The sequence below is a fragment of the Propithecus coquereli genome, unplaced genomic scaffold, assembly GCF_000956105.1.
Source record: "Propithecus coquereli isolate 6110/MARCELLA unplaced genomic scaffold, Pcoq_1.0 Scaffold358, whole genome shotgun sequence".
Lineage (NCBI taxonomy): Eukaryota > Metazoa > Chordata > Mammalia > Primates > Indriidae > Propithecus > Propithecus coquereli.
Genome location: NW_012149263.1, coordinates 2,015,137 through 2,025,964, shown reverse-complemented (window position 1 = coordinate 2,025,964; position 10,828 = coordinate 2,015,137). Strand labels below are relative to the sequence as shown.

The 10,828-nt window shown below is 38.3% G+C and overlaps 1 protein-coding gene across 1 annotated transcript; it reads left to right on the top strand.

Moving 5' to 3' along the window:
• Positions 1-423: 423 nt before the first annotated feature.
• On the top strand, positions 424-10,375 carry LOC105816171 (zinc finger protein 571-like). Its single transcript, XM_012651499.1, has 5 exons — positions 424-433; positions 580-629; positions 4,398-4,521; positions 4,817-4,912; positions 8,961-10,375. Exons 1-5 carry the CDS (start codon positions 424-426, stop codon positions 10,373-10,375), a joined length of 1,695 nt encoding a protein of 564 aa, XP_012506953.1.
• The last annotated feature ends 453 nt before the right edge of the window (positions 10,376-10,828 follow it).

Below are 10,828 nucleotides of genomic sequence, written 5' to 3'. Positions count from 1 at the left end.
GCCTTTGTAGCTCCAACTGCATTTTCAAGCCCAGCCGGAATGCACACAGCCACCTCCACTTAGTCTCCAGGGCCTTGAATGGTGTTACCCTGGGGACTACCTGGGGTGTGTGTTGGGGATGGGAGTGGTTCTAGAGTTTGTAACTCGGAGCCTCTGCTAATTCCACTTCTCTGTTTTTTCACTCTGTAGGGTTCGGGGATCTATTCCTATAGAGATGCCCCCAGCCTAAAGGACAGGAGTGTGGGACCCTGACAAGTGGGTCCATTTAGGCTTGGAGCCACAGACTTGGGCTCAGTGTAAGACGCTGGGCCTGAAATTTCCCCAGGTCAGGCTCTTAAAGAAGGAAGAAGGCTACATACAATCTGGGAGTCTCCCGCAGAACTCCTCTTTGAACCTTAAGGTCGCCTGCTTTTCTTTGTGAGGATGGGAGAGGGTAATGGGGTTGCAGGCTTCTTTGGCCTCCCTCTTAGTGCCTGGGGTGGGGCAGGGATTTGTTCTGACTTGGCCTCCTCCAGGATTTAGGAAGGAACTGTTGTCTTATGATTTCTTAACCCTTTTCCACCTTTTTCTTTCTCTAAGAACCCAGAAGAGGAGGAGAGAAGAATTGCTGGGCTTCTAAAGTCATGGCGGTAGGTTGCATTTGCCACTTTCTTCTCGGAAAGAACTTCTTGGTTTTCAGGACAGTATCTTATTTCAGGAATCCATCCAAAAGGTTTACATTAGTGATTTGGAGAAGGGGGAAGAGGAGGAAACTGCATGTATGGAGCAGTTGTCCTAAACTAGCCCCACTGCTGTCTGTTTTGCGTACATTGTCTCATCTGATCTAGAATTTCCACTTTGGATTTTGTTCATTCTCAGAACATTCTTGACAATGAACATGCCTCAGTGATTTGGCAGGGAAGTTGAAGAGCAGGATAAGGTTCTTCAGTCTCATTAATTTCTTTGTTGTCCCCTCCAGTGTCACATGCAGCAGCCTTTTTGCTTACAAATTTTTGTCTTTTTAAAACTGCTTTTATTAAATATCAAATAATAGAAAGTGTACAAGGGATAAAGAATGAACACCATGTTTAAGAATTAGAATGTTAATTATCATTAGAAACCCCATGTGTGCTGTGATCATCCCAATCTAGTTTTCTTCTTCTTTTTTTTTTTATTTCAGCATATTATGGGGGTACAGATGTGTAGGTTATGTATGTTGCCCATGCCCCCTAGTTTTCTTCTTTAATCTTCAGAGGTAACTATTATTCTGAATTTTGTGTTTTGCAGTCCCTTGCTTTTCTTTATAGTTTTAAGCCTATGTATTTATTTTCTTTTTTAAATTTGATATAAGGAAATCATATTAGGATTCTCCTGCAACTTCTTTGCTAGTCTCTCAGCGTATGTTCAGGAGATTCATTCATATTGTGAATTTATCCTACTGTATACCCATCCATTGTATAAATATATATTTCTTACTTATATTGCATACATTACTCCTGTGAACATTCTTGAACTTGTCTTTTGTTATCATGTGCAAGAATTTCTCTAAGTATGTAACTAGAAATGGAATTGCTGGGTATGTGCATTTTCAACCTTACTAGACACTGCCTAGTTGTTTTCTAAAGTGTTTATACCCATTTACAATTCCCGTTACTTCACTTCCTCACCAACACTTGGTATTGTTAAACTTTTAAATTTTCACCCACTTGGTGGGTATGAATTGATACATTATTTTGATTTCAAATTTGCATATTTTGGTGCTAAATGAGGTTGAACCCCCTTTCATACCTATTGGCATTCATGCTTTCTAAACTTCACTGAAGTACCACTTATGTAATTTTCTAATTTTTCTGTTGATTTTTATATTTCCAGTTTTTTTGTTCCCTTTAATACTTTATAGGCATTTCTTAAATATTGTAGATTGTCCTCCTTTGTCAGTTATATGTGCTATGCATGCTTTCTCAGTTTATGGCTTGACTTGTAACCTTTAAATAATGGTAGAAATTCTCAGTTTTAATACCATCAAATTTAAGATTATTTTCTTTTACTAATTTATTTATATCCTTTAAGTATAAAGATTTTCTCTATTGCTTTCTTTAAATGATATTGTTTTGCCTCTTATGTTTAACTCTTCAACTCATTTGGAATTGTTTCTAGGGTATGGTGTATGGTAGGGGTCCAATTTCACTTTTTCCATGTGGAGAACTAATATCCCAGGACCATTTATTGAAAAGGCCATTCATTGCAAAGGATTAGGCAAATGCACAGTCTGAGAGAACAGTTCCCAAAAAACTACCATCACTTCAGACATCAACTATAAGTTCAGGGGTTCCCATGACCAATCTTACTTCAGACCAGCTAGCTACAAATTCAGGGGTTCCCATAAACCACCCTCAGGTGTAATAATCTAGTAGAAAGACTTACAGAATTCACTGAAAGCTATTATATTCAGAGTCACATTTGTAGTAGGGAAAAGATACATTCAAATCAGCAAAGAAAAGAGATGCATAGGGTGGGAACTGGGAGGGTTCCAGACATGAAGCTTCCATTGTCCATTGGATATGTTACTCTCCCAGTGCTGATGTGTAGCAGTATATATAGAGTATTGTCAACCAGGGAAGTGCACCCAAGCTTCAGTGTCCACAGTTTTGATTGAGGCTTCATTACATAGGAATGATTAATTGAATCATTTTCTGTGTGCTCGAACTCAGTTTCCAGCATCTTCCCTCCCTCCTTTTGCCTGGAAGCCCAAAGCCCCAAGACAGATTACAGGGTTGGTCTTTCTGGCATAGCCAGAGTCATTGCATTAGCATAAACTAACAGATGTGGTCTTAGGGGTCCACCATAAGTGACAGAGACATTCCTATCACTTCGGAAGTTCCAGGTGCTTAGTGGTTACTTCCCAGGAGCCAGGATAAAGGCCAGACTCTCTTTGGAAGCCAAATTCCTTACTACACTGTCGTCCTTTCCCCTTTGTACTTCAGTGGCCAGTTCTGTCATAAATTAAGTTTCCCTGAATATACATTGGTCTGTTCTGGGCTCTCCTTTCTAACCCATTTGTCTATTCCTGCACTAAAACCACATTGTCTTAATTAAAGACAGCTTTGTAGTAATGTTTGATATTTGGTAAGTCCTGTCCCTCCACCATAGAATCTTGTTCTCTAGGAGTGTCTTTTAATTATTCCTGGCCTTTAGCTTCTCCATATAAATTTAAGAATTGGCTGATCACTTCTGAGTGCAATCTTTTTGTTTTGGAAGATTTGAACAGTATATTTCTTTTCCAGAAACTTCCTGCCTCTCTCTAGGAACTTGCTCCCCAGTTCTTCCCATTCCAGTCAGTGATGCTACCAAAGGCTGCTGTCCGTTAAGTGTTCCCCAACAAGTGTTTAGGTACTCAACAGCAAACCACTTAGCATTTCTTAAGTGCATATCCTTCTACCGAGAGTACCAGTGGAGTAGGAAAACTGACCTGTGCTGGGAATTTAACGTCTCCTTTCTTAGAGCTGTGATTTCATGAAGTGTGAGTGGTTAAGTGCAATCACGTTGCAAACTTGGGTTTTCCAATTAGACAAGAAGGGAATTGATGTTGACTTGTTTGAGTCTCAGTATCTGCCAGTGTCTCTAGCTCTCGAGGTTTTTAGGACTGGAGATATGATAGCGATACGATAGATGGAGTGTATGGAGTTATGGGATATTCCCAAGGAGTCTATGCCAGATGGATACCAATAAATGGGTCTGTTTTGAACTTGGGTTGCTTGTGCTCATCATCGTGAGTCTGGATCTTTCTCCAACAGATCTGGTAGCTTGGGAACAAGGGGAATAGTATAGTTAAGGGCAATTTGTGGTTACAGGAACAATTTAGCCAGATTTATAAATTATTGAGAAATAATGACTGTTACACCTGCAGAAGGATCTTAGAGAACTCCAAACTAGTGCTGCAGCAAAAGAACATTGAACACATAAGATGAGGTGTCATGCAGCCAGTAAAAATGATGTCTATTTAAGAATTTGTGGAGACATGGAAAAGTGATTATGATTTTATTTCTTGAGTGGAAGAATGGGGAGGAAGCAGTGAGAAGCATCGTGTGCTCAACATAGGATGTGCTGTGTGCTACATGTGCTTACATGCACAATTTCATTTAATTGGGAAGCACCACTTATCCAGACTTACAAACCCAGGTGGATGGTAGAAGTGCCCAGAGTTAATTTGCAGAAGTAGGCATGCTCAAGAACCATGTGGACACTTGACTGTGATCACCCTTGTTTCCTTTCTGACGCATCCACGTTGAAGGGTCCAGCACAACCTGTTTTCCCAATGAAGCTCCCCTACTGAATTGCTTTTTCCATTTTTTCTTTTATACTGTCTTAAAGATTTTGTCCATTAATTTCACAAATAGTATATTTACTTGTGGTTTCAGGGCTTGAAGTTCAAAGATGTTGTCATTTACTTCTCTCAAAAGGAGTGGGAATGCTTGTTCTCTACTCAGAAGGATTTATACCGAGATGTAATGTTGGAAAATTACAATAACCTGATCTCACTGGGTAAGTTTGTTTATCTGACCCCCCACCCCCAAATTCAGAATTAGCCTCCTGGAATTCTTATGTTCTTTATTGTGAGTTTTTCGTAAGTGCTTTTCAAGTACCTGGTTAAGTTAATGATTCTTGCTCGCCAAAGAATGGTTTGTCTTTTGTGAAGTTGGAAATGGGCTGTTCCATTGGGCATCTTTATTTTCCTCATTTGTTTCTTAATCTACTTGCTCCTCTTTCTTGATAATGAGGGCCTGATTTTTATTTTGACACCTACGCCATAACCTTGTTCCTTTTTTTCCTTGAGCAGGACTTTCTGACACTAAGCCAAGTGTGATCTCCTTATTGGAGCAGGGGAAAGAGCCCTGGCTGGGTAAGAGGAAGGAGACAAAAGAATGGTGTCCAGGTGAGTGATAATGAATCATATTGGGGAGGCTATGATGACTTGTATTTAGTCGCCTAGCTGGCCTGTGAGAAGGCAACACTTCTGAGATGTTGATAGGAAAGCTCCCTAAAAAGGACTGATATCTGGGCAAGAAAGTTAAGGATGTTTCAGCACAAGGCCCTAAAATTTTACTCCATTTACCACTCTCTCACTACCCTTCTATCATTTCCATCTCATTTCAGATAGGAAGTGCTCTCCTCCCTCCCTGTGACTTGTACTTGGGGTCTAGTTTTGTCCTAAGTTTTTAAAATAGCTTTATTGAGATGTAATTCACATACCATAAAAGTCATCCATTTAAAGTATATACTTCAGTGATTTTTAGAATATTCAGAGTTGTGCAACCATCACAACAAGCTAATTGTAGAACATTTTCATCACCTCAAAATGAAACCCAATACCCATTAGCAGTCACTCCTCAGTCCTAGGCAACCACTAATCTACTTTCTGTCTGTATAAATGTGCCTATTCCAGCATTTTGTATTAACGATACCACACACAATATGTAATTTGTGATTGGCTTCTTCCACTTAGCAGAATGTTTTCAAGTTTCATTCATATTGTACATACATCATTACCTCATTTTTTTATGTTGCCAAATAGTATTCCATGGTATAAATATACCAGATTTTTGTTTATCCCTTCATCAGCTGAAAGACATATGGGTTGTTTCTACTTTTAAGCTGTTAGGAATAGTGCTGCTATGGACATTTGTATACAGGTTCCCTTTTTTTCCTAGTTTGTTGAGTGTTTTTGTCATGAAAGGATTTTAGAGCACTTTTTTCAATAACTTTTTCTCCATCTATTAAGACATCCAGTGGTTTTTGTCCTTTGTTTTAATAATTTTGATGTATCACAGTGATAAATTTTTGAATGTTAAACTAACCTTGCATTTTTAGGATAAATTTCACCTGATTGTGTTATATAATTCTTTCTCTATGTTGCTGGATTTGGTTCCGTTTTATTCGTTGAGGATTTTTGCATCTACATTCATAAAGGATATTGCTCTGTAATTTTCTTGTGATATCTTTGCTTTGTATGGTTTTGATGTCAGGGTAAGACTGGCCCCAGAATTAGGTGGAAAATGTTTCTTCTGTCTTTCGAAAGTGTTTGTGAAGGATTTGTATTAAGTTTTCTTTAAATGTTTGGTAGAATTCAGCAGTGAGGCCATTTGGTCCTGGGCTTTTCTTTGTGGGAAGATTTTTGGCTACTAATTCAGTCTCTTTATTTGTTATTGGTCTATTCAGATGTTATATTTTGTCTTGAGTCAGTTTTGGTAGTTTTGTGTCTTTTTAGGAATTTGCCCATTTTGTCTAATTTGTTGGCATATAGTATTGTTTATAGTAGTTCCTTATAACCCGTTTTATTTCTATAAGGTCAGTAGTGATATCCCCTTTTTAATTCCTGATTTTAGTATTTTTTTGTTGGTCAATCTGGCTAAAGGTTTGTCAATATTTTTTATCTTTTTTAAGAACCAGCTTTTGGTCTTATTGATTTTTTTCTGTTGTTTTTCTCTTCCCTATTTTGTTCATCTCTACTGTAATCTTTATTATTTCTCTCCTTCTAAAAGCTTTGAGTTTTCCTTGCTCTTTATTATCTGGTTCCTTAAGCTGTACAGTTAGACTCTTGAATTGAGATCTTTCTTTCCTTTTTTTTTTTTTTTTTTTTTTTTTGTTTGTTTTAGTCTGAGTAGTACTGTATTTTCTGATAAACTTCTCCTCCCTAAAGTCCTCATTTTAGACTGAAATACTTTTGTTTTTCTCTAAACTTTTCCCCTTTTTTTTTCTCTAAAATTTCCCCCTCTTGGTCACATTTGTTTTTAACAGCATTAGCTCAAAATATTTGAAGGCAGCAGCAGTAAAGCTACTTATCATATCCTTAAAATAGACTGTTTTTATCCTTATTATATACAAAAGAATAGCCATGTTTCCAGATTGTACACCTAAACATTTGTTATTTACTTTCCAGCTGGTATAATAGGAGTAGGGATGGTAAATAAAGAAGAGGTAGGCAAGATTGAAAGCTCTGCCTCACAGCATTTTAGGGAATAGTGGCAAAGGTCTTTCACAATGGTATGGAGAGGAACTATTCAGATGACAAAGTTGCCAAGCACTGAGTTTGCTTTTAACATTCTTTTCCCTCCCCCATGGCATCCAGTGACCTCATGCTCTCTTTTAATTGCAAAGAACAAGAGTCTCTACCCAGAGCTCTTGGGCTACAAAACCTATGCTCAGGTTTGAGATTACAAATTGCCTGTTGGCCACATCTAGCCAGGGATGTTTTTTAGTTTGGCCTGCGGGGTTTGAAGTGATTATTTTGACATTCATTGAACTATGTGCTGGGGACTAGTTATATCATGGTGAGTCAAAGAAGTTTTACACTAGTTGTAGGCCACTTTGGGGGAATTGATAGCAGTAGATAAATTGATGAAGAAATAAGCATGTAATTCCAGGATTGAGAAAAAGATAATAAGGACAAAGAACAAGATACTTACAGAAAATTAAGATATTTAGAATGAGAGAAGCTGGTTGTACAGAGATCCTGGAACAGAACATTCACAGGACTGAAACATTGTCTCAAAGGGTCTAAGATTAGAAAGCAATTGGCATGATGCAGGAGTTGAATGGAGGTGAGTATAGTGGACACACGGTGAGTAAAGGTAAGACTGCCTCAAAATGAAAGTGATAGGGAGGTAGGCTTCAGATAATGCAGAGTTTTGCAGGTCTGGTAAGAAAGTTTAGATTTTATTCTAAGTGCAGAGGGAGGGCACGGTATTTAAACAGCGAGTCTCACACTTGCAGTTGTCTCAGAATCCTTGAGGGGGAATAACAAAAGTATCAGTGGCTGTTCATTCATGGAACAAATAGTTACTGAGTATTTACCTTATGCAGGCACAGTGAGGGGCAGGCAGACAACACAGAAGTAAACAAGTTAAAGTATAACATAATCTACTGTTGAGATTAGAAGTGAAGTATACAAATGTCTGCAATATGGATTGATGGATGGATAGATATTTGATAAGACAAATAAAGCCAGAGGTTTGTTATAGAATCTAGGTAGTGGGAATATGAAGGTTCTTTTTCTGTATGTTCGAACATTTTTATAATGTTGGGAAAATAGATAAGATGATGTGATGATAAGTGTGCTATGGAAAAATAGGGTAAGTAGAGTGAGTGGGGCTCTGTTCTGTAAAGGGTGGTCTTGTAAGTTGGTATTTGAATAAAGGTCCGAATGGAGTTATTGAATGAGCCATATTGATATTTTAGGGAAGATATTTGCAGGCAAAGATTCTGAAGGAGGGGTGTGCTTGGCAAGTGTGAAGAACATCCAGTAGTCAGGGAGCTGGAGGAAAGTCAGCTAATAGGAGAAGACAGGAAACAAGGTCAGAAAGAGGTAGTGCAGGACAAGTTTATGGAAGGCCTTTTAGACCAGTTAAGGACTTTGACTTTTACTCTTAATGAGAGGGAGATCCAGTGGAGGATTTTGAACAGAAAAATGACATGCTCTGACTTATTTTAACAAGAACACTCTGGCTACTGTGTTGGGTATGGAATATTAGGAGTGCAACAGTGGAGAAAGACTAGTTAGGTTAGTATTGTGTTACTCTTGGTGAGAGATGGCTTTGGACAAGATGGCAGAAATACAGGTAGAGAGGAGAAGTCAAAATCTGGATAAAGTTTGAGAATGGAGATAAGAGGATTTGCTGCTGTAAATGTCCTAGTCCTTTAGATTTTTATTTAGTTTGTCTTGGATGTTTCCTGGACTTTGTATTTTGAATGTTTCCTATCTGATTCTGATTCTCACCAGAGATGAAAAATCACTGCCTTTGCCTTTATGAGCTCTCTTCATTTTCTCTATTCTCATTCCCCCTCCCTTTTTTTCTCCAAATTGCAGTGTAGTGTTAAGAGTTGTTTAAATTATTCACTATTTTTAGTTTGTCATTTGTGTGTTAGAAATTTTTTCTCCTGCAATGTGGAAAATGCCTCCTGTTTTCTTTCTTGTTACCTTACAGACTGGGAGTCTGGAGGAGAAACCAAGAATTTATCTCCAAAAGAGGGTAGTTATGAAATTAAATCATTACAGCAGGAGATGGTCCGAAATAACAGAAAAATCAAACACCCAGTGGAGAGACAACAAGGGCATCAGGAGGGACATTTCAGACAAGCTGTAATAACCTCTGAAGAAAGGTCCACATCTATTCAGTGCACAGCCCGTAGAGAAGATCAGAGAAATGATACTGGAAAGAAATCCTGTGACTGTAAGAAATGTAAGAACACTTTCAGGTGCCAGTCACATCCTATTCAACATGAAGGAATTCATAATGAGGAAAAGGATTCTGAATGTGGAGAATGTGGGAAAATCTTTAATAGTAGATCAGACTTGATTAAGCATCAGAGACATCATGAAAGCAAAAACTGTAATGAAAATAAGAAATGTGCCTTTATTCATGACTCTGGAATTACTCAACCTCAGAGCATTAATACTGTTGAGAAACTTCATGACTGTAAGGAATGTGGGAAGGCCTTTCATTCTAGTTCACAACTTAGTCAACATCAAAGGATGCATATAGGTGAGAAACCCTATAAATGTAAGGAGTGTGGGAAAGCTTTTCCGTCTACCACACAACTTAATCTACATCAGAGAATTCACAGCGATAAGAAATACTATGAGTGCAAGGAATGTGGGAAGGCCTTTACCCGTCCCTCACACCTTTTCCGACATCAGAGAATCCATACTGGTGAGAAACCCCATAAATGTAAGGAATGTGGGAAAGCTTTTCGTTATGACACACAACTTAGTCTTCATCAGATAATTCATACTGGTGAAAGACGCTATGAATGTAAGGAATGTGGGAAGGTATATAGTTGTGCCTCACAGCTGAGTCTACATCAAAGAATTCATACTGGTGAGAAACCCCATAAATGTAAGGAATGTGGGAAAGCTTTTATCTCCGATTCACATCTTATTCGACATCAGAGTGTTCATACAGGTGAGAAGCCCTATAAGTGTAAGGAATGTGGGAAGTCCTTTCGTCGTGGATCAGAACTGACTCGACATCAGAGAGCTCATGCTGGGGAGAAACCCTACGAATGTAAGGAATGTGGAAAGGCCTTTACTTGTAGCACAGAACTTGTTCGACATCAAAAAGTTCACACTGGTGAGAGACCCCATAAGTGTAAGGAATGTGGGAAGGCTTTTATCCGAAGGTCAGAACTTACTCATCATGAGAGAAGTCATAGTGGTGAAAAACCCTATGAGTGTAAGGAATGTGGGAAGGCCTTTGGTCGTGGCTCAGAACTTAGTCGACACCAGAAAATTCACACTGGTGAGAAACCCTATAAATGTAAGCAATGTGGGAAGGCCTTTATTCGTGGCTCACATCTTAGTCAACATCAAAGAGTTCATACAGGACAGAGGAGTGAATAAAGAAATGTGGGAAGGCTCAGAATTTCATTGACATCAGAAAATTCATGCTAGTTTAAAAGAAAACAAATGTATGATTGTAAGGAACATGAAAAGCATTTGAGTCTAACAATTTACTAAATATCAGAATTCATACTGTAGATATAAGGCCTGAAAGACCTTTATTTAAGGGCCAGAATTGATTTGACATATGTTACTGATGAGAAATCTCATAAATGTTAGGAGTTGGGAGGGGTTTATTTGTGTTTCTGAATTTATTAGACATGAGTTCAGTTGGTGAAAAATTGGAAACTCCATGAATGTCAGAAAAGTGAGAAGGCCTTTTCAGTGGCCAAGTCAACCTCAGGGAATTCATAATGGGGAGAAGCTTAGGAGAGCAGTGAATGTGTTAGAGAAATTAACTTTTCAGACCTTTCTCAATATAAGAGTTATTACCCTTAGGGGAAATCAAAGGAT

Bases quoted from the DNA above. Each gene is read 5' to 3' on its own strand.
- LOC105816171 (XM_012651499.1), top strand. The intron at 4,522-4,816 runs GTAAGTTTGTTT...TTCCTTGAGCAG, and splicing joins CAATAACCTGATCTCACTGG to GACTTTCTGACACTAAGCCA. The intron at 4,913-8,960 runs GTGAGTGATAAT...GTTACCTTACAG, and splicing joins GACAAAAGAATGGTGTCCAG to ACTGGGAGTCTGGAGGAGAA.